Source organism: Macaca thibetana, chromosome 12 (assembly GCF_024542745.1).
Source record: "Macaca thibetana thibetana isolate TM-01 chromosome 12, ASM2454274v1, whole genome shotgun sequence".
NCBI lineage: Eukaryota > Metazoa > Chordata > Mammalia > Primates > Cercopithecidae > Macaca > Macaca thibetana.
This window is the reverse complement of record NC_065589.1, coordinates 24573207-24596361: the sequence shown is the minus strand read 5'-3', so window position 1 is coordinate 24596361 and position 23155 is coordinate 24573207. Positions and strand designations below refer to the sequence as shown.

At 49.4% G+C, this 23155-nt stretch overlaps 2 protein-coding genes across 2 annotated transcripts in view; both read left to right on the top strand.

Moving 5' to 3' along the window:
* ARPC2 (actin related protein 2/3 complex subunit 2) overlaps positions 1-23155 on the top strand; it is an 870481-nt gene that overhangs the window by 689380 nt on the left and 157946 nt on the right. The window lies entirely within an intron of this gene.
* RUFY4 (RUN and FYVE domain containing 4) lies at positions 1092-21947 on the top strand. The gene is made up of 11 exons (XM_050751026.1): positions 1092-1137; positions 1254-1360; positions 2838-2963; positions 3243-3349; positions 3688-3831; positions 4254-4323; positions 5546-6193; positions 6877-6983; positions 14427-14573; positions 20588-20698; positions 21288-21947. The coding sequence occupies exons 1-11, from the start codon at positions 1092-1094 to the stop codon at positions 21388-21390; spliced, it is 1716 nt and encodes a 571-aa protein (XP_050606983.1). The 3' UTR covers positions 21391-21947.

Below are 23155 nucleotides of genomic sequence, written 5' to 3'. Positions count from 1 at the left end.
ACCATCAGTCCAATCCTTGGTCTACAGGTGGGGAAACTGAGGCTCAAGGAAGGTGAGTGATTTGCCCGAGATCACACAGTGAGTGCGTAGCCAGGCCAGGATGGAGACCCAGGTCTCTGGACTCCTGACCCCATCCTCCCTAAATCCCATGTCCCACCCACCTCCCTCATTTACCTCCGTTTCCCTTTCCCCTCCCCTCCACTGTGTCCCACTGCTGCACCACTGCCACCCCACTCCAAACTCCAGCGGCCACAGCCTGGGAGGCAGGACACCTGGGTTTTCCACTCCATACCTGGTCTTAACTAGGATCTCAGAATAAGGCCACCAGCTGTCGGGGCCACAGTGTCCCTCTCTGGGCCCCAGGACCCATCGAGAGGAGAAGAGGATGAGATCCCCCTGGAGAGAAAAGCAGTATTAAAACCAGGCGCCCTGCTCCGCACACACACGCAGCATCTGCTCAGCCCCAGCCCTGGGGCCATGCTTTACTTCTGCACCCTCTCCTCAAAGAACACACATTTTCCACTCAGCTGGGGCCCAGGAAACAATGAGTGGGTGTCTCGAGGAGGATGAGTACCTGGGCAAGGCTGAGGACACCCCATGGAGGAGGGGACACCCCCAGCCTAGTGTCCACATAGCATGAGTGTTCACGGGGTCACTTACACCAAGTCAGGACCCACAGCACAGGCCCTATGAGCACACAGACCTGAGTTCAAATCCTGGGTACCTCTGTGATGTTGAATAAAAGACTTACCCTCTCCAACTCCCTGTTTGTCCTGGTCTGAAATGGAGTTAATAACCTCCAGGATGATGTGGGGATTGAATGGGGCAAGGGCATCAAGTGTTAGTACAGTGTCACCCAGGGACTGCTCAATCGGTGGAGACCACACCATCATCTTCACACGCTGGCCTACAAGACAGTGCTGGGATTTTCCCCCCACTAGGTAACTTGCTGTGTCACCCGAGATAAGTCACTTCCCCTCTATAGTCTCTGCGTACTGCTTTATGTAAGGAGAGAGCTGGGCAGTGAGGCCAAGGGTCTTTCCTGGGCTCACAGTCCAAGTCGGAAGGAATCACATCATTTTCAAGTACCCATGGCAGAAGAGGCAGCCATCCTCAAGATCACCAAAGACCTAAGAGGTGAGTGTGTCCTGAGAGATGTTCTGGGACTGAGTCGCGGGAGAAGTCAGGGTCTGGGAGCCCCTCCCTCAGGGGCCTCGCTACTCGATGCCTGACGCCTGCCATCCTCCCTGCAGCTGCCGTCTCTGCCATCCTCCAGGGCTATGGGGATGGGCAGGGGCCAGTGACGGATACCAGTGCCGAGCTGTACAGACTCTGTGGCTGCCTGGAGCTGCTGCTACAGGTGGGACCTTCTCCTCCCCCTCCCCATCCTTCTCCCCAGACCCAGACAACTGGCAGGACATTCCTGGAAAACAAGGGAGGAGCCACAGTCCCATTCCTTACCATGCACTATGCCATTTCCCTCTCCCTCCTGACACCTGACCTCACTCTTGGAGGCTGTCACTGCAGCCTGAGAAGCGAGGTGAGGCAAAGTGGGGCTGGAAGGGACCTGGGCCTTGGGGCGGGACACACACCTGGGGGTAGCCACCACTGTTTAAAGCTTCAGAGGCATGGATGTCCTAGGACTGGCCCTTCCTGCTGCTACTCAGAGCCCCAACTATGACCAGCACCAGCTTTTATTGAACACTTGCTATGTGTCAGGCTTTGGCCTCTATATGCCTGGCTTTGTGCAATCCTCACTCTCACCCTCTGAGTTCCTTGATGTCCACCCCCCAACACCCCAACACACACCTTCCTACTTCTCTGACTTCATCTCTTGCCAGCCTGCCACTCATCTGCTGCACTCCAGCTCCCCTGGCCTCTTGGATCTTCCTGGAGCACACCAGGCATGCTCCTGCCTCAGGGCCTTTGCACGTGCTCTCCCCTCTACCTAAAATGCTCTTCCACTGGAATGCACAGCACACTTTCTCAGCTCCTTCAAGCTAGAAGGCTTTTCTTTTTTTGTTTGTTTTTTTTTTTTTTTTTTTTTTTTTTTTTTTTGAGACGGAGTCTCGCTCTGTCCCCCAGGCTGGAGTGCAGTGGCGCCATCTCAGCTCACTGCAAGCTCCGCCTCCCGGGTTCACACCATTCTCCTGCCTTAGCCTCCCGAGTAGCTGGGACTACAGGCACCCGCCACCTCGCCTGGCTAGTTTTTTGTATTTTTTTAGTAGAGACGGGGTTTCACCGTGTTAGCCAGGATGGTCTCCATCTCCTGACCTCATGATCCGCCCGTCTCGACCTCCCAAAGTGCTGGGATTACAGGCTTGAGCCACCGCGCCTGGCGCTAGAAGGCTTTTCTGGACACCCTAGATTTTCAACACACCTGCCACACACACCACACACCACACATACACCCACCACATTTTCCATTCTCTTTCCTGCTTTATTTTTTTCTCCGTAGCAGTCATCACTATCTAACATACTCGATGCTTTACTTATCTCATCTGTTTGTTGTCTTAACTCTCCTGTCGAGATGTAAGCTCCATGAAGTCAATTTGTTCATAGCTGTATCCCCAGAACATAGAACAGGGCCTGGAACATAGTCAGTGCTCAATAAGGACCTCTGAATGAATGAATGAATGAATGAGAACACTGAGGCTCAGGGAGGTCAAACACCTTGCTCATGGTCACACAGCCAGTAAGGACAGGGCTCGGTCGGGATGCCGGGTGTGTCTGCAGGAGCCCTCTCTTCCAGCAGGTGTCCCCTCAGCACGCTAGAATGCAGGGTGTGTTCTAGGAGGAAGCATTTCTACACTTTCTTTGCCTCATTTTGGTTCTAGTTTGACCAGAAAGAGCAGAAGAGCTTCCTGGGACCTCGGAAGGATTACTGGGACTTTCTCTGCACTGCCCTACGACGGCAGCGGGTGGACATGGAGCCAATCCACTTTGTCCGTTCCCAGGACAAGGTATCCAGGGCCAGGCAGCGAGAAAGCTGACAGGGTGGGGGTGGACATAGGCCTGCTCCTTCTCCCACATCCTGCTCTACCGACCATAGACCGCTCACTTGCTCCGCATGTCTCCTAAACCCTGCCCGCAGCACCCCTCCAGACACCCTTTTCCTCCCATGGCCTCAGGTCCCCCCACACCCTTCCCATTGCCCAGCACTTCCAGTCCCCTCCCTCTGTGTTTCCTGGGCACCCTCTGTCCTAATACCACCCCCCCTTCTGCCCCTGTGCACTCTGCAGTTGAAGACCCCTCTGGGGAAAGGCCGTGCCTTCATCCGCTTCTGCCTGGCCCGTGGGCAGCTGGCTGAGGCCCTGCAGCTCTGCCTCCTAAACCCAGAGCTCACCAGGTGGGGCTGCTGGGACATCCTCCTGCCAATGCCATCTGAGCCACTTTCCCTCCTTTGTAAAAGAGGCCTCCTTCACCCCCCATGGATGGCTTTCTATCAAGGACCGTTACGATAAGAGTCATGAAGGAAAAATTAAGGGAGAAAAGGCAGAGGGAGGTTGGAACCCAGGAGTCCTGGCAGCATCAGGGTTCTTGGGCCTCCTGCTCCTGAAGGGCCACGACTCTGCCTGGGGACCAGCCTCATGACGGTGTTGAGGTTGAGCTGGGGTGGGGGTGGTTGGGGTCGAGGGAAATAGCCCCAGGGTCAAAGGCCAAAGGTTCTGATCACTGTTAACACAGGGAATGGTATGGACCCCGCAGCCCTCTGCTCTGCCCAGAACACCAAGAAGACATCCTGGACTCTCTCTATGCTCTCAATGGGGTGGCCTTCGAATTGGACCTCCAGCAGCCAGACCTGGATGGAGCCTGGCCCATGTTCTCAGAGTGAGTGGGTGCGGCCAGGAGGGAAGTTTCTTTTGACACCTGATCCCATGGCCACCAAGGGTCCCAGGCGAGCCCCAAGCCCTCGGCCCCCAGCCCCGTCTGTCTCTGCCTCCTTTTGCTCCATGACTTTGGATCCTTCTAGACTTCGATGTTCCCAGTGCAAATTCATGGCATAATGCAGCCTAGAATACGCACTCACTAACGACTTCCTGGGTGGTTGAGGTGGCGGGCTGGAGGATGAATGGATACCAGGATGCTGGGAGGGAAATGAATGCAGGATGGGATGCATGAGGGTGGGTGGGCAGGAAGGGGGAAGTGTCATGGGATGAATGGGCGAGTGGAAAGATGGGATACCCTCCATCTGAGGGCCAAGCCCACCACCGAAGAGAAGCCCAGGGTCCCCCTGCCTCTTTCACTTTCAGGTCACGCTGCTCCAGTTCCACCCAAACCCAGGGAAGGAGACCCAGAAAAACCAAAGATGCCCCAAAGAAGGTGCCGCTGCCTCTGCCCCGCCTTCACTCTGAGTTGCCTCTTCCCCATCTCCTTGGCGTCCCCAGTTTGCATAGTAACTGAGCTTCCCCCTCTGAGTGTACAGAGAGCCCTGACCCAACTGGACAGACAGAGCAAGAGGCCAGTGTGTGGAGCAGGGGCCTGGGGAGAAGCAGAGGAGGAGAGGGCTCCTATTCCTGGGGTGGGGACACTGGGAGAGAAAGGGAACTCTAGCACCCTCTGCCGGAGCCACTGGGCCCAGAGGAGGAGAAAGTTCCAAGGGGGGCAGGCCACTGAAAGCTTCAGGAAACAGATGAGAGAGATGCCCTCTGCTGAGTCCCCTGCACTGGACAATAGACAAACAACTCAGTTCAGTTCAAGAAGCGACTAAAGACCCAGGTTGCCTGGTCGAATTCCAGCCCCACCCCTTACAAACGATGGTTCTTGAACAAGTTACTTGTCCTGCCCCATAGGGATATTGTGAGGATGAACTGAGGCAACTCACATCCAGCACTGCACAGGGCTCCTGGCTACACGCTCCCCTCATGGCACCGTGTGATCACCTTCATTGTTGTTATCATCATCCCACAAGCACATTTTGCACCCCCACCAGCTTCCAGGCACTGGGTACAGATACTATTAGTTCTCTGGTCTGAAAAGTTCACGGTCTCTTCTTGGAGACAGATCATAAAGAAAAGCATTGCAATATATGAGTTCAGTGTAAGTGACACAGAAATGAACAGAGGAACATGGGAGCACAGAGAAGGCTTCTTGAGAAGTTGCTCTTAGCTGAGTGTTGGTCTAGTCAAGATTTCATCACAACCCTAAAACCGGATATTATCATTCCCATTTTGCAGATGAAAAAACTGAAACACGAAGTGTAGTTCAGGGCGAAGAATTAAAGGAAAGGGGTGGGTGGAACTTAGGGGGAGCCAGATCAATACCCAAGACCCAGGTGCAGAAAGGAGAAGGATGCGGACAGGAGAAAGGGAGAGAAGGACATCAGGATGTACTGCTGTCCTTCACCAGACCAAAGCATGGCGCTCAGATCACCTGGGTGTTGCTAAAAGTCAGATTTGGGGTTTGATAAATCAAAGTTTCCAGTGAGAGGACCTGGTACCTATCTATTTAGCAAGCCCATTAGATCAGCACTGTGGCCTCTCCCACGCACCAGGTCAGTGAATTGGTGCTGAGAGGGATGACTGGTTTGGGGTCCTCTCCACAGATCCCAGCTGCATATGGAAGGCCCGAAAATGTCCAGATTGAGGACTCACACACCAATCAAGCTGTCTGTCTGCAAGATGCACCCAGTGGACAGCAGCTGGCAGGGCTGCCCAGGTCCCAGCAGCAAAGGCATTTTCCTTTCTTTTTGGAAAAGAAGGGGGGAAATTCCAGGAGACATAGGTACCCCCAGAGTATGTGGGAACCAGAAGAAGAGGAGCTTCAACTAGACCAGGAGGAAGGAACCCCATGGATTGAGATGTTCCTGGGGAACTCAACACCCAGCACCCAGGGACAGGGGAAGGGGGCTATGGACACTCAGAAGGAGGTGATAGGGATGGAGGCTGAGGGCACAGGGGTTCTGCTGGGTGCAGAGGGTCAGAGAACAATAGAGGAGACTCATGAAAAGGAACCAGAGTGGAGTCATGTCCAGAGGCTGCTGATGCCCAGCCCCAGAGGGACCATAGCGGGAACAGTATCAGGGAGCAGGCAGGGATCGGGGGACTCTAGCATCCTGGGGGAGCCCTGGGTCCTTCAGGGACTCACAACAAAGGAAGACTCTACCATGGAGAATCCACAAGTGCAAACAGAAGTTACCCTTGTGGCCAGAAGGGAGGAGCAAGCCGAGGTGTCCCTGCAGGACGAGATCAAGGTGAGAACAGTTGAGCTCCATACCTGGTTATTCTCCCCTCTCTGACCTGGCCCACAGATGAGGGTCTGAAATGGTAGCCTGGGACCATTCCCTCCCATGGATCAATTTTTATTGGCCCACTCAGGATTATTATTTGGGAATGCCTTTGAAAGCCATGCATTCTTCAGGTCACCACAGTCCCCACATCTCCCTATTGCCTCACGCTAGACCCACTTTATTCGGCAATACTTCTTACCCAGCCCCAGTAGCATTGGAGTTTGAGATCCCTTCCCAACAGTTCTTCCAGGTAGTCACTTCCTCTCCAGTTCCATATCCTCATGATGGTAGGTCTCGTCCCCAAATCTAAGTTCTACTGTTGCAGAGCCCACCTAGTTGCTCCTGTGGTAGATGCTTCTCCTGGAGGTCACTCAAGATTGTCACCAAGCCTTCCTTCAGCTTCCACCCAGGAATTTGCAAGTTTCTGAGTTTACAACTTCCACCCTTCAGTGAAGGAAGAAACAGTGGCCCAGCCTCACCCAGAAGTAAGGCCTAGGACAGAGTCAGGCATCACAGCTCCCAGCACTGTCCCCAGCCCTGCCAGGGCATGGCCTGGGATCTCTCGGGAATGTTGTTCAGGTCAGCCCCGGTGTTGGGGTCTCTGTCCTTCTCCTTCAGCCTCCTCCTCCCCTCCTTCCAATCCCCAGAGCCTCAGACTTGGGCTCCGGAAGGCCGAGGAGCAGGCCCAGCACCAGGAGCAGCTGCTGAGGAAGCAGGAGGGGGAGTTGCAGGCACTTCGGGAGCAGCTCAGCAGGTAACCTTGGCAACCAACAGCACAGGGCACCGGGAGGTGCTCCCTGAGTCCTGCTGTCAGTCACGGTCAAGTCAGTGAGGTCTTGTGAGAACCTCCTGTGTACCACATCCTGGGCTGGGCACACCTTTGGGATCTGAGGCCTGTAGGGCATTGCTCCTGATCCCAGGACTCCACCCTCCCTCCCCTGTGCATCCCTTTCTCATAGGCCTCCCAGAGCAGCCCCAGGAGAGGCCCCACCTCCTGGCCTGCTTCCCTCCCACCCTCACCCCTGCCTCCCTCTGCTGCCTCCCCTGGGCAGCTCCTCTCTCTTTTCCACCCTCTACCTCCCTACTCCACTGGGCTTCTTTCCCGCATCTCTTTCTGTCTCCCTCTTTTACTCGGTTTCTTTGTGTCTCATTTGCTTTTTCCTGTTACGCCACCTCTCACCCTCACATAATCATAGCTATCATTTACTGAGCATTTACTATGTCCTGGGCCCTGCTGTAGGTGTTTCTGCATAACACCCTTATGAGATGAGTTCTATAGAACCCCCATTTTATAGAGGAGGAAGCTGAAGCTCAAAGATGCTGCACAATTCACCCACCATTGGCTAGTTAGCAGGGGAGCTGAGATTCAAAGCCTGCGGCTGACTCCAGAATCAGTGAGCTCAGACGCCTGGCTCAGGCAGCATGTCAGGTGCCTGCACTTCAGTCTCTCCGTTTCTCTTGCTCAGTGTCTCTCACCATCCAGTGTCTTCATCTTCCGTCATCACATTGACCCCAGGGGCCCACAGCACGCTGTCTGTCTCTACCATGCCCCTCAGTCCTCAGTCTCTCAGGTCTCAGTTTCTCTCTCTCTCTCTTTTTGTAGAGACAAGGTCTTACTACATGGCGCAGACTGGCCTCAGATTCCTAGGCTCAAGCTTCAGCCTTCCAAAGTGCTAGGGTTATAGGCATGAGCCAGCACACCCAGCCCATAATTTATTTGTTAAAGTCTCTTCTCCCTGCAGAGATCTTCCGTGGCCTGAATCAGCCTCTCTGTGTCTCTCTCCTGTGGTCTCCGGGTGCCTCGGTCTGCCCACCTGCCCCTGTCTCTCCCTCCCACATGGCTAACACCTGCCCCAGGTCCAACAGACACCAGTCAGACTCCAGCAGGGCCTGAGTAGCTGTGATTCAGCCTGAATCACTGGGAAGCCTGCTGACTCTCTGCTTCGCAGGGGAGAGAGGCCCAGGAGCCCAGAAATCAACCCAAAAGGGCCCCTCGGGCTCCTCCCACTCCACACTCAGCTGAGCCCACAGTGTGGTCAGCAAAGGTTTCCATGATTCAGGGCCCAAATGACCATGGGGGTTCTGCCCACACGAGAGTCTTCAAGGGATCAAGACAAGCTAGGAGGAGCAGCTGGGAGGTTGTAGAGATACGGCCTGGCCCTGGCTGCTCCCTTTGCTGGGGGCCCTGTCTCACAGACCACAGTGCTCCGGCCACCTGTCACTCATCATTCAGTCATTCCACAAACACTCTGTGCACCCACTCTGAGCCAGGCCTGTCCTAGGTACGGGAAATCCTCTCACAGACAAAACAGGCCAAACACCTGCCTTCGTGGAGCTTGCATTCTAGTGGGTGAAGCAATAAATGTGATTAGCAAGTGAAGTACCTAGGATGTCAGATTGGAATAAGTTATAAGAAGAAGACATAAAGCAGACAAGAGGAACGGGACGTGTTGGTGTGGTATTTTACATTTTCATAAGGTAACATGGCCAGGGAAGACCTCCCTGAAAAGGTGACATTGATCTAAAGACCTGAAGGAAGTGAGGATCAAGCCCTTTGACTATTCGGTAGAATATTCCAGGCTGCAGGGACAGCAAAAACAAAGGCCCTGATGGGGGACGGGCAGGGCAGCTTGTAGGAACATCAAGGACGCCTTCCGGGCCCCAGCAGAGTGAAGGAGGGAGAGGATGTGGGAAAAGGTCAGGTGAGCCAAGGAGGCAGGTTAGAGAGAGTCTGCGAGGTCACCAGAAGGGCCTTGACTTTGACTCAGAGGAAGATGGGAGCCACTGAGGGCTCAGAGCAGGAGAGGGACTTGACTTTTTTTAATGTCAAAAAGATGTTTATATGCTTTTTCAAATGCTTAACAATTAAATGGTTTTTAGTATATTCAAGAGTTATGCATCCACCACCTCAATCAATTTCAGAACCTTTCCATCTCCCCAAAGAGAAACCCTGTACCCATTAGCAGCCATTCCTCATTCCTTTTCCAGCTCTAGGCAACGCCAGTCCACTTCCTCTATAGATCAGCCTGTTAGAGGCTGACATGTTTTTTGTTATTGGTGGTTTTGTGGTTTTGTTTTTGTTTTTGTTTTTGAGACAGAGTTTCGCTCTTGCTGCCTAGGCTGGAGTGCAGGGATGCCATCTCGGCTCACCACAACCTCTGCCTCCTGGGTTCAAGTGATTCTCCTGCCTCAACCTCCTGAGTAGCTGGGATTACAGACGCCCGCAACCATAGCCAGCTAATTTTTTTGTATTTTTAGTAGAGATGGGGTTTCGTCATGTTGGCCAGGCTGGACTCAAACTCCTGACTTCAGGTGATCCACCCACCTTGGCCTCCCAAAGTGTAGAGATTACAGACATGAGCCACGGTGGCCGGCTTCATGTGTGTTTTAAAGGCCCCTTGGAGTTGGCCTGTTAGCAGGCAAGCTGAACACAGAGAGTCCAGTGAGGACCCTACCGCGCAAGGGAGAGTGGGGGTGCTCAGACTGGGCTGGCAGCATGGAGCAAGGAGAAGCTGCTGGGCTTTGGATGAAGTGTGAAGTAGAACTTCCTGAGGAATTGGATATGCGGTCTGAAAGAAAGACAGAAGTTGAGAATGACTCTGAGCTTTTCGACCTGATCAGCTGGAAAGCTAGAGTCACTGTTAACTGAAGCATGCGGGCTGTGGGAGGGCAGGTTTGTGGGGAAAGTCAGAGCTCGGTTTTGAACATGTTATGTTTGAGACACCTGTTAGACATGTTAGACAAGGACCGCTGGACAAGCAACTGAGTGTGGAACTCAGGAGGGAAGTGTGGGCTGGGAGATCGATCCTGGAGTCCTCAGAGTAAGGATGGTGAGTAAAGCTGATCCTGAGGCTCAGAAGAGGATGTGCTACCCTGATGCCTGGGACCCAGGGAGCTAAGGACAAAGCTCACTCCCAAGAAAGGAGCCCATGGGCATCAAGCTGGTGATGAGTTCCTCAACACAGAGAATAGAAGTGCTGAGGGACCCATTCATTCCATGGACATTTATTATGCTTCCACAGTGGCCATGAGCAGGTGTGGTGAACAAACCTGGCCCAGCCTGCTCTAGAAGACCTGGGACAGATAAACAGATAGCAATCCAATGGCAAACAGATAAACAGATAGCAATCCAATGGCAAACAGATAAACAGATAGCAATCCAATGGCAAACAGATAAACAGATAGCAATCCAATGGCAGGCAGGTAAACAGATCCAATGGCCATTGGATAGATGCTAGGGAAACAAAGGCAGGGAAGGGCGCAGCAAAGACAGGATAGTCATTCAGACTGGGGGCCAGGAAGTCCTCTCTGAGGTGACGTTTGAGCAGAAGCCCCAACCACATGAGAGACTGGACTGTTCAAATATTAGTGAGAAGTGCTGTGGCCAGAGGAATGGCCAGAAGACATGCGTTTGTGGACAGGCAGGCCAAATGCATACGGGGTATGGCTGAGCAGAGGAGAGAGGGGCAGAGCCGGAGGCAGGGGCCTCAAAGGCAGAGTGAGGCGCTGGAATTCTTCTTTGTGCTACCAGAGGCTGGGGCAGGGTTTAGAGCAGGGACGTTTCTCCGTCTGACTTCTGTATTTAAAGGCTCACTCAGGCTGTGGTATGGAGGACAGTGGAAGGGTGGTAGAAGTCCCACGCAGAGCACAGACTGGGGGCAGAGGTGAGCCACAGCCGACCTGAAGGCGGCAGGCCCAGGGCAGGCCCTTGGGGCTGTGAAAATGGACTTTGGGCTGAGACATGGAGCTTCCAACACCCACCTCACAGCTTTCTGGCTGTGGGCCCCTGGGGACAGTGGCCTGCCCTCTCTGGGTCTCAGGTCCCTGATTTGCAAAACGAGACGGTGGGATGGCTAAGGTTCCTCCTCCCAGCTCAGATGCTCGTGACGCAATCTTTCCAAGCAGGTGGGTGTCCTCTGCGCTGGGAGTAAGACCTCGAGCAAAAGAAATTAGGACAAGCATCAGCTGAAGAGGTCCTCAGGATGGGGAACTAGGCAGATGTCACATGTCCCCCCAACCCCTGCACAGCAGCACTGAGCTCCTTTGAGGCCTGCCAGACTCCATCAGCATCCTTCCCTCCCTCCCTCCCACCTGCTGCCCACTTGGCACCGGTGCCAGGAATCACTGGTGATCAAGGCTTTACCTGGATGAAGGTGTAGGGAGGCAAAAGAGTTTTGATCTGGGCTGGTCTGTGTCCAGATTTCTGCTCCCTCCACTCATCAAGCTGTGTGACCCTGGGCAAGTGTCACCCCCTCTCTGAGGTTCTACTCTTCTCTCTTGTAAAATGAGGATTATATTATCTGTCTCTTAAAATTGTGAAAACTAAATGAATGGGGCCATAAAACACTAAGCTTGGGCCTGGCATATAGTAAGTGCTCAGTAAACTAATTCCCCTTCCATGTCCCCTCATGTGCTAGAAGTATCCATCACTCCCTGATTAAAATACTTCAGGGCTCCCCATTTCACTGAGATTAACATCCACTTTTCCTGGGCCACTGGCAGACAGCTCAGGTCCTGCCCACCTCCCCACTCCTCTCCTGCCTTCCCAGCCCCCCACTGCCCTTTGTGGCAGCCCAGAATCATTCGTCTTTCAGTTCCTCAAACAAGCTCAGCTCTTTCCAACTTGCAGACCTTTGCATGTGCCCACGCCTGGCTCTACATTGCTGATTTTTCATCTTCTAGTTCAGCTTCCATTTCACCTTGTCTGAGGAGCCTCTCCAAGAGCCTTCCGTGGTCTCTGTCTTAGCCTCTCCTTTGTCTCTGTCGTAGCACTTAGTTTAGTTATTTTACGAGTCTATCATTTATTTTACCCCTGCCGCAAACACTGTAAGATCCATAGGCTCTGCTTTATTCCTGGCACCTAAACATCCCCTGGCACACAGTAGGTGCTAAGTAAGTGTTCTCTCCCACCCAAGAGACACATGCACACACCACGGTGATCACATTAAGGGCCCAGGATCACAGGGCAAGTAAACTGGCTCGGGAAAATTAAAGTCAGCAGCTAAGAAATGAGATGCCAAAAGACTAGAATGTTCATTAAAATTAAAAACATGGCCCTGCTCCGTGCCTGAGCACCAGAACGCTCTTGGGGTTGCAGTGACTGAACTCTGGAATGTCAGTGGCTGGGCTGCTAACAGTTTGATGTCATGGCCCACCCAACTTTCTTCCCTGCAACATGCTAAAAGGGGGTGTTTTAAAATTGCATGTTCAATTCATTGTCAAGCCTCTTGCAAGCCTCTTCCACTCAAACACGCTCAAGCCCCAGGACACACACCGGCACAGACACGTACATGCACCCTGAGCACCGGGACTCTCACCCGTGCCATCTGCCATTGCAACGCCCTCCCAGCTGAGCCAGGGGCCTCCCAACTGAGCCAGAGGCTGGGCCCTGGGACCAGGTCTTTTTTATTTCCAGTCCAGTGGTCTTCTTGGAATTTTTCAGAAAACCACTACAGACAAAAAGAAAAACCAAGAGTGGAACTGAGACGCTACCAAGCCCAAAACTAAAACAAATTTAGGAAAGCCATATTTTTACTATTTCTTTTTAATTGAAAAGACAATGTAACATAACTTTTTAAAAAATATTTTAAAGCAAAAAATCGCTCTAAATCCTTCACTGTTCCCCTTCCACACACAATTATTTCCAGCTGGGCACCGACCATCCAGCCTGGGTTCCCAGGTATCTGCCTTCCCTCCAGAGAGCAGCCATGATAGTGAACACACCTTTCAAGAAAGTTACATTTGAAATGGAAATGTTTGAAAACAAAGCCGGGAGGAGGAAATGTTGGCTCATCCCCTCCCTCTAAAGGAACACTCAGGGCAGGGCCCTGTTTTCATTTCTCTAAATAGTTGGTGAGGAGTCAGTTCGTAGGTGTCAGGCAACACACAGTGTGCAGTTCAGTGTGTGGTGTGTGCATTGTATGTATGTGTGTAAACGCACACACATTGTGTGCATGTTGAGTTGTGTGTCTGCCTTATGGATGTCTGTTGTATGTGTTGTGCAAGTGTGTGTTTATATGTTGTGTTGTTTGTGTTCTGTTTATGTGTGTGGTGTGTGCATTATGTATGTGTTGTGTGTATTGTATTGTGTGTGCGTTATATATGTTGTGATATGTGGTGTGTCGTGGTGTGTGTATGTATTGTATTATATGTATAAATTATATGCGTGTAGCGTTGTGTGTCTTCTGTGTTGTGTATATGTGTTCTGTTATACCTTGTGTGTATTAGGGCGTGTGTTGTGTTGTAGATGTGTGTGCTATGTGTTGTGTATATGCTGTGTTGCATTTTGTGTTGTATTGCATGTGTTGTGTGCTGTGTTGTGTGTGCATGTTATGCACGTGCATTGTGTTGTGTGATTGTGATTGTGTGGTGTGTACAATGTGTTGTTACGTGTGCATTATGAACGTGTATGTAGTGTGCTGTGTCTGTGTATGCTGTGTAGTATGTGTTATATGTGTGTTGTGCATATATGTTGTGTTTGTGTGTTGTGTTATGTGTATGGGTTACATGTGTGTTGTGCATATATTGAGTTGTGTGTATGTGTTATACTGTGTGTTGTGTATTTGTTGCATTGTCTATATGTGTTGTGTGTGTGCCGTGTGTTGTATTGTGTGTGTTATGATATATAGGGGTTGTTGTGTTGTGTGTATTGTCTTGTGTGTATATGTTGTGTGTGTTGTGTATATGTGTTCTGTTGGGTGTTGTATCTGTTGTTATGCGTGGTATTGTGTGAGTACATTGTGTGTGTTGTATTGTGTTTTGTGTTGTGTATATGTGTTGTGTTTTTGTGTGAATGCTGTTATGCGTATGGGCTACATTTGTGTTGTGTTGTGTATATGTTGAGTTGTGTGTATGTGTTATATTGTGTGTTGTCATTGTGTTGTGTATATGCATTGTGTGTATGTGTTGTGTGTAGTATTGTGTGTGTTACAATGTGTGGGGGTTGTGTGTGTTGTGTGTATTGTATATAGGTGTTCTGTTGGGTGTTATGTCTCTTGTGTTATATTGTATTATGTGTGTGCATTTTGTGTGTGGTGTGGTGTGTATTGTTGTGTGTGTGTGTATGTGTGTGGACTTCAGCTACTGGGGGCATCACCAGTGTCTCCCATGGGCTCCCTATCCGGCAGAGGCCCAGCCTAGCTCAGGCACAAAGGCTGAGTTTTGCCCCCTGAGAACTTAGTCTTCCTTCTGTACCCAGGTGTCAGGAAGAGAGAGCCGAGCTGCAGGCACAGCTGGAGCAGAAGCAACAGGAGGCTGAGAGGCGGGACGCCATGTACCAGGAGGAGCTTGGAGGGCAGCGGGACTTGGTCCAGGCCATGAAGAGGCGGGTGTTGGAACTGATCCAGTAAGGACGGGGACAGTGGGAAAGGGGAGACAGATGGGGGAACGGTAAGGAATGTGGAGCCCGGAGCATGAGAATTCTACTCCACTCACAGCTCCCAAGCAGGGTTCTAGAACTTTTACATATGCTAACTCTTCTGTTTCTTTTAGCCACTCCCTGCTGTTATCCCCATTTTACAGAAAAGGAAACTGAGGGTCAGAAATAAGACAGACTTGGCCGGGTGCAGTGGCTCACACCTGTAATCCCAGTACTTTGGAAGGCCGAGGTGGGCGGATCATGAGGTCGGGTGTTCAAGACCAACCTAGCCAATGCAGTGCAATGCAGTGAAACCACATCTATACTAAAAATACAAAAATTAGCCGGGCATGGTGGCGCGTGCCTGTAGTCCCAGCTACTTGGGAGGTTGAGGCAAGAGAATCACTTGAGCCCAGAAGGCAGAAGTTGCAGTGAGCCAAGATCACACCACTGCACTCCAGCCTGGGGAACAGAGCGAGACTCCATTTAAAAAAAAAAAAAAAAAAAGGCAGACTTGGTCACCTAGGACACATAGCATATTAATTGTATAGAGTCCCCTGACAATAATGCACACCACCACCCGGACCCACTCCCACATACACACACCTACTGAGGTTAGGGAGGAAAAAAGAACCATGGGTTGAGAAGGAATTGGGAGAAGGAGGAAAAAGACACCAGGGAGAACCCAGAGGTGATCACGTGTCCTACACCTACCTGCCCACGGGACTTCGTCAGGCCCTGGGCCTGTGGACCTGCCCTGGGTCAGCTGTCCTAGGTTCCAGAGGCTGGGCTCACCAGGGTCAGCTCCAAACCACTAAGCTCACTGAGAGACAGGGAAGATGCGGAAAGCATAATTCCTGCCCTTTAGTTGGGTAGAGAGTTCACATACATATGTTATCCTCTCATACAGTTCAGGAAACAGGAGACCAGAGGACTCAGGTTCCATTAAAATTGGAAGGTTGCTAAGGGGTCTTTTTTTTTTTTTTTTTTTAACAGAGTCTAGCTCTGTCACCCAGGCTGGAGTGCAGTGGCGCCATCTCAGCTCACTGCAACCTCTACCTCCCGGATTCAAGTGATTCTCCTGCCTCAGCCTTCCAAGTAGCTGGGACTACAGGTGCGTGCCACCATGCTGGGCTAATTTTTGTATTTTTGGTAGAGAAAGGATTTCACCATGTTGGTCAGGCTGGTCTTGAACTCCTGACCTCAATCAATCCACCCAGCTCGGCCTCCCAAAGTGCTAGGATTTCAGGTGAGGGGTCATTTAGAACTAAATCCTCTTACACAATATCCAAATGGTATTAAGGGTGAGAAAAAGGAGACATCAACTTGGAAAGGACAAACAATAATTTAAGGAATAGTTCCTCCAAAGGATTTACTGTCAATTTGGAGGAAGAGAGATATAAAAAGTGAAGTATTGACCTCATGAAATAATTTAAGATAGCCAACAATAAAAGACATATATACGTGATTGTTAAAGAAAACTAGAAAATTAAATGGAACATGGCCGGGTGCAGTGCCTCACAGGCCTGTAATCCCAGCACTTTAGGAGGGCAAGGTGGGTGAATCACCTGAGTTCATGAGTTTGAGACCAGCCTGACCAACATGGTGAAACCCTGTCTCTACTAAAAATACAAAAATTAATTGGGCGTGTTAGCGGGCACCTGTAATCCCTGCTACTCAGGAGGCTGAGGCAGGAGAATCACTTGAACCCAGGAGGCGGAGGTTGCAGTGAGCCGAGATCATGCCACTGCACTCCAGCCTGAGCGACAAGAGTGAAATTCCATCTCAAAAAAAAAAAAGAAAGAAAGAAAATTAAATGGAACATGTAATAGAAAACAAAAAGTATATATCCCCCAAAGTGTTGGGATTAGGGTTAGCATTAGAACTCAGCACTGAGCATATTGGTAGCAGGATCAAAAAGGGAAAGACAGAGTGACTAAATCTCACTTCCCATCCAAAGAAAATATACTAGTTCATCAGCACTAGTTTCCCAGTGCAAAGGTGATTAATCACAGGTTCTCAGGCAGCAAACATTAAACTATGTAATACAATGTCCCTGGCAGAAGCTTATGGAAAATACAACCCTAAGCAAAAAACGAAAAGAAAAAGGAAAAAAAATAGCCACCAAGGTTGACTTCTGCGTCAGGATGGTGGACTGCCCACATCTTATCTATTCTCCATCCTGAAATTTCTCTAAAATGACTATAAAAGACTAAAACCTAAAACGGAGAGAAAAGTGGAGGAGCTAACCACAGAGGAGAGATTTCAACTAATTTCCAGAAGCTGGAAAATGGATGGAGAAGTGGATACTGTGTGAAGCCCAAGTTTTTTGTAGGACCCAGAGATCCCAGAGCCACAGATGGCAGAAGTGAGATGAGAGATAAAGTCATTAGAAAGAACAGTCCATACCTGCTGCCTTCTGCCTGCCTCCTCACATGCAGAATATCCAGCACTCAGGGGCGTATCTCCCAAGCAAACGACCAAAAGATCCTTCACTAAAGGAATTTAAGTGCCCCAAATAAAAGATCAGTTTGTCCTGGCATTTGGGTGTCTGGTTGTAGCAGGTAGCTCCCTGCCCAGTCCCCACTAAAGGGAAGCCACTAGTCAACCATTCCTGTCCACTATTCAGAGCTCTAAACAGCTTTTATTGCCTCTTTCTTACACATAAAATGACAACCAAGGATCCCCAGATATTTGAGGAGAGTCTAGAACATAAAGGGAAGAGATGAAGATAAACAAAGGAAAAAGATCCATCTTCCATGAAACAGGATGCTATAAAAAGCATCTGTCAAAAGAGAAACATTCTTGGAAATTAAAAATTAAATTAAAATTATGATCACTGAATTTTTCTCTATTCACTAAAATGATTAGAAGAGAAAGATGAGGCAGCCTCTTAGAAAGTAGAGTAAAAAGCATAGAGAGATGGGAGTCAGGAGAGAAATAATTAAACATACAGATAATCAGTCTCTGAATTCCAATGTCCTTTCTAACTGTGAGGAGAGAAACAAATGAAACATAGCAAAAATTAAGATGTGAGAGAATTCCCCAGCTCTGATGGACACAGATCTTCAGATTTGAAGATTTCACTGAGCAAAGAATTGACAAACAAAACAAAGCCCACAGATACATCATTATGAAATTTCAGTAAAACAGATAAGGAGAATGTCCTAAGATTGTCTAGAAAAAAAAGACAGATCACCTATAAAAGAAGTAGAAATCATGTAAACAGTCTATGGTGCAATTCTTTTTAAGTTCTGAGAAAAACTGACTTTTGCCCTAGAATCTTGTTTCCAGACAAACCATGAATGAAGTGGGGGAGGTGGTGGAGTAAAGACATTTTCACATAGACAGATTTCAGAAAATTTACCTCCCACATAGCCTTTCATAGGAAGTTAGTTGAGGATGTGCTCCAGAAAAACAAGGAAGTAAGCCAAGAAAGGAGAAGATGTGGAATTCAGGAAAAAAAAAAATTGCTTTAGCCTAGGAGAGAAGAAAAGGGAATTCCCAAGATGACAAGTGGGCAGCAAGCCCAGGGAGCAGTCAGTCCAGACTGTAGCAGAAGGACCAAGGACGCAGGAGGAAGGTATCTGGGGAGAAAGGGAATCAAGAGAACACCTGAAATGATGAAGAATTGGGAGGAAAATAATATGTTAAAGGCAAGTAATGCAAGGAAAAAAGAAAGGCAATTAAAAACTCCCAGAAAACCAAAAGCCTTCCAAGAAGGAAAATGTTATAGAAGGTATCTTAGCTTCTTGGGAAGAAATATGTATATATATTATCTAATAATGTAAATATTATTCATTAATTTTTTCAATGTTAGAATCAACTTAAAAGCAAAGCACAGAAAGCAATTATGTAATTATAGAAACAGAGCGTAAATGCTACCACCTTAACAATATTATGTATAGAATAGAATCCAATAGAATGTTCTATAAAGGTTGTATATTTATGCTGTCCAGTATGGTAGCTGGTAGTCACATGTAGAGACGAAGCACTTGAAATATTGAGCTGGTGCAACTAAGGAACTAAAGTTTTTATTTTATGTATTAATATTTTAATTAAATTAAATGTAAATAGCCACATGTGGGGTAGTGGCTACCATTCTGGATGCTGTGAGAACAGATGGCAAGTTAGAAGGTGGAGGAAAGAGGTGAGTTGAAAGGAAGAGATGCTGGCATCATCATATTACAGAACAGGAGTCATAAGGATACTACCTATAGTTAGTAGATGAAGAAATAAATATGTGAGTATATTCTGTAAAAATTACAATGGTAGCCTGGGCACGGTGGCTCATGTCTGTCATCCCAGCACTTTGGAAGGCCAAGGCTGAGGTCAGGAGTTTGAGACCAGCCTGGCCAACATGCTGAAACCCCATCTCTACTAAAAATATAAAAACTAGCCAGGCATGGTGGCACATGCCTGTAATCCCAGCTACTTGGGAGGCTAAGGCAGGAGAATCACTTGAACCCAGGAGGCGGAGGTTGCAGTTAGCCAAAATCATGCCACAGCACTCTAGCCTGGGTGACAGAGAAAGACTCTGTCTCAAAAAAAAAGAAAAAAATTACAATAGTAGCCAATAGAGGAACTAAAAACAGGAATATAACTATGTGAGGATGGTGAGTTAGTGAGGATGGTAATAAATAAGCTAAATCCTCTGATACCAAAGGACGGAGCTCTATAGAGAATGTTCTCTATTGGTAAACAAAGAAGGAGATAAAGGAGCATATTACTTAAATATGGAAGCAATTTCAAGGAGAGAAAGCAAAACGATGTCAGAAATGGTTTGCCACTGAGAACGAGAGAGGGAGGTGTTTTGATATGAGCACTTTTGTATGATTTTATTTTTAAATCACGTGTATGTATTATTTTGATACAAATTTAAAAGAACCCTTCTTCCTAAATATCCTTTCAAAAGGGAGTGAAGGCAGGGCATGGTGGTTCATGCCTGTAATCCCAACACTTTAGGAGGTTGAGGCAGGGTTCAAGACCAGTCTGGGCAACATGTCGAAACCCCAGCTCTACAAAAAATTAGCCAGGCACACACCTATAGTCCCAGCTACTTGGAAGGCTAAAGTGTAAGGATCACCTGAGCCCGGGAGGTCAAGGCTGCAGTGAGCTGTGATCATGCTACTGAACTCCAGCCTGGGCAACAGAGTTAGATGCTCTCGCAAAAAAAAAAAAAAAAAAAAAAGGCAGTGAAATCAGTTTTGCAAGGGCATACACGTAAATAAATGCCAAGGCAGTTTGTACTAAGTGCCAGATAAGAGACAGTAGGCAACATGTGCTGTAAGTGTCTGGAGCAAGAAACCCCAGGGGGCTCTGTGATCAGGGAGCACTCCTTTGTGCTTAAATAATGGATCCTTAAATCATGGGTCAAGGTTATTTTGGGCGAAGAGGAGGCCAGGTGTCAGACGCATTCTGATCTCTTGTATGTGTCTCTCACTGTCTCTTCATTTCTCTCTGTCTTTCTCTGGCCCCTGTGTCTCTTTCTCTATCTCTCCATCTGTCTCCGTATCTGTCTCTTCCCCTCTGTCTCCATTTTCTCTGTCTCTGTGTCTATTTCTCTGTGTGTGTCTCTCTCCCTCTATATATCTCTCAACTTCTCTATGTCACTCTCTGTCTCTCTCCAATCCTCTGGCTTCCTCTCTCTCTCTCTCTCTCTCTCTCTCTTTCTCTGTCTCTCTCTGTCTCTCTCTCCCTCTTTCCCCTTCTCTCTGCCCCCCTCTCTCTGAGTAACCATCTTTCTCTGTCCATCTTTGTATCCCCCTCCATTGCTGTGTCTCTGTCTTTCTGCGTCTCTGCTCTTGTTTCTGTCCCTGTCTCTGAATCTCTTTTTATTTCTCTGTGTGTCCATGTGATTCCCTCCATCACCCTCTCTGTCTCTCTCTTCCTGTCTGTGTGATTCCCTCTGTTCCTCTCTGTCTCTCTGTCTGAGTCATTTCCCATTTCTGTCTTTTGATCTCTGTCTCTGTCTATGTCTCCCCACCTTCATCCCCCATCAGAGAGAAGGACCGCCTGTGGCAGAGGCTCCAGCATCTTTCTTCCATGGCCCCTGGGTGCTGTGTGGCCTGTAGCAAGATCTTTGGCCGATTGTCCCGGCGGTATCCATGCAGGTAAAGGGAAGGGCACAGATTCCTCCCTCTGGGACAGCCCAGTTTCCACCAGCTGACAGCCCCCACCCACCCCAGGGAAGGGAGGGACACAGCAACTGGGTGTTTATAAAAGGCCACTTACAGCTGGCCACTCATTCTACCACATCTGACTTCCAACACTAAGCAGAGCCACGAAGGAGAAAAGCAGAAGGGTCAGATAAGGAGTGGGGTCCGGGGGGCAGGATTGGGTCCCCCTCCAAGAACTGACCAAGAAATGGGCCTCTCATCTGGAAGGGAGCATCTGTACAGTGTAAGCTGCTCCCCCTCCTTCGTCTGTGGGCACAGTACTAGGACCAGCCTTGAGAGAGAGGAAAGTGAGCCACCAGGAGAAGCTGCCATGTGAAGGTGGAGGCTCTGGAGGGGTCAGGCATCAGGACACCCTTCAGGAGAGGGGAGACCTCTTGAGACAGACCAAGGGCATTCCACTGGGAGATGAGAAACAGATGTCTCAGGTGGACCTGAAGATGCTGGAACTCCATGACCTCAGCGCCCACTTGGGGAAGTGCCAGCTGCAGAGGCCACCCCAGGCTTCCCTGCCTCTGCCTTCCAGGCTCTGCGGAGGCCTGCTCTGCCACGCTTGCTCTGCAGATTACAAGAAGAGAGACCGCTGCTGCCCACCCTGTGCCCAGGGAGGAGAAGCCCAGGTCACCTGACCAAGACCAGCCCACGACTGGCCTCCCACCCGCTTGCCCATCCCACTCAATCCACTCCCTAACCGTAGCTCTTCCCAGCCCTCTTGTTTGTCCAGTCCAAATTCTAGACATTGGAGATCTAAGGCGCCAGCACTTCTGTGGACAGAGTAGGGTGTGGGGAGTGGTTCCAGCCCTGCAGCTACCACAAGGAGCCAGGTGACTTTGGCGAAGCCCTCAGTGCTCAGGGCTTCTTCTCTAACGTTAGGAGTCGGGCCCCATCCTCTCTAAAGTCCCTCTGGGATCAGCAAATCCATGACTGTAGATAAGACGCCAGCAGCCCTGACATTTCTCCTCCACACTCCCCACTCACCCAGCACTGGTGCCCACCCTTCCTGATTCACTAGAAGTGAAGCCTGCACTGTCCTGGGCTCTCCCGCAGCTTCTTGTCTAGAGTCAGCTTCAGGGATCTGTGTTTGTATTGCTGTGTTTCTTTTTATGTTTAACAGTTTTATTGAAGTACTACTGATGCATGATAAACATGACAGAGTGTACAATTTGATGAGTTTTGATTTTAATAAACGCCAGTGAACCATCTTCATAAACATATCTATCCACCCCAAAGTTTCCTTGTGCCCCTCTGTGGCCTCCCTCCCTTGCTTTCCCTCCATACCTAGGCAAACACTGATCTGCTTTCAGTCACCACAGGCTAATGTACATTTTCTAGAATTTTATGTAAGTGAAATCATACAGTACGCCCTCTTTATTGCCTGCCTTCTTCTGCTCAGCTTCATGATGTTGAGATTCCTGCTTGTTGCCACATATATCAGGAACATATTTTATTTTCGAGTGGTGTCCGCCATATGGATATGCCACAATTTGTCTCTACATTCACTTGTGGATGGACATCTGAGTTGTTTCCAACTTGAGGCTATTACAAATAAGATTCACATGAGTCTCTGCTGACATACACTTGTTTGTCTTATGTTTCTCTTGTGTAGACGTACACTTGTTTCTTTTACGTAAATACCTAGGAATGACATGAATGGGTCATTATGTTTAACTTTTTTTTTCTTTTTTTTTTTTGTTTTTTGAGACAGAGTCTTGCTCTGTAGCCCAGGCTGGAGTGCAGTGGTACGATCTTGACTCACTGCAAGCTCCGCCTCCCGGGTTCACGCCATTCTCTTGCCTCAGCCTCCTGAGTAGCTGGGACTACAGGTGCCTGCCACCATGCCCGGCTAATTGTTTGTGTTTTTAGTAGAGACGGGGTTTCACCGTGTTAGCCAGGATGGTCTCGATCTCCTGACCTCGTGATCTGCCTGCCTTGGCCTCCCAAAGTGCTGGGATTACAGCTGTGAGCCACCGCACCCGGCCATTTTTAACTTTTAAGGAACCGGAAACTATTGCCCAAAGAGGTTGTACATTGGCCCTTCCCACCAGCGCTACGTGAGAGTTTCTGTTGCCCCCACCCAACTCCCGCCAGGACACCTGGGTTTGGAAGGCAGGAAAGAGGCACAGACATAGAACTTGGGCCTCTTTGTCCTTCCCCACCAACCACTATAGTTCTTGATTGATCTCAAGTTGAGAGCACCTGGAGGGAAGGGCTGAATCTAGGTGACTCTCTGTGCAGCGTTCATTTGGCCAGACTTTTGATAAGGACCATTGATGTGGACTATGTAGTAGTGTGGCATAAGATCACATCCCCTATATTGTCCAAGAAGGCTTATGAAAGGTGTAGGTCATTCACTCGGCACCTGATTGTGGTACTTCTGAGAATAACTGTTTCAGA

Coding starts and splice junctions, on each gene's coding strand:
- RUFY4 (XM_050751026.1), top strand. CDS start 1,092: ATGGCAGAAGAGGCAGCCATCCTCAAGATCACCAAAGACCTAAGAG. Junction 4,324..5,545: donor CCAAAGATGCCCCAAAGAAG/GTGCCGCTGCCT, acceptor TCCTCTCCACAG/ATCCCAGCTGCATATGGAAG. Junction 6,194..6,876: donor CCCTGCAGGACGAGATCAAG/GTGAGAACAGTT, acceptor TCCAATCCCCAG/AGCCTCAGACTTGGGCTCCG.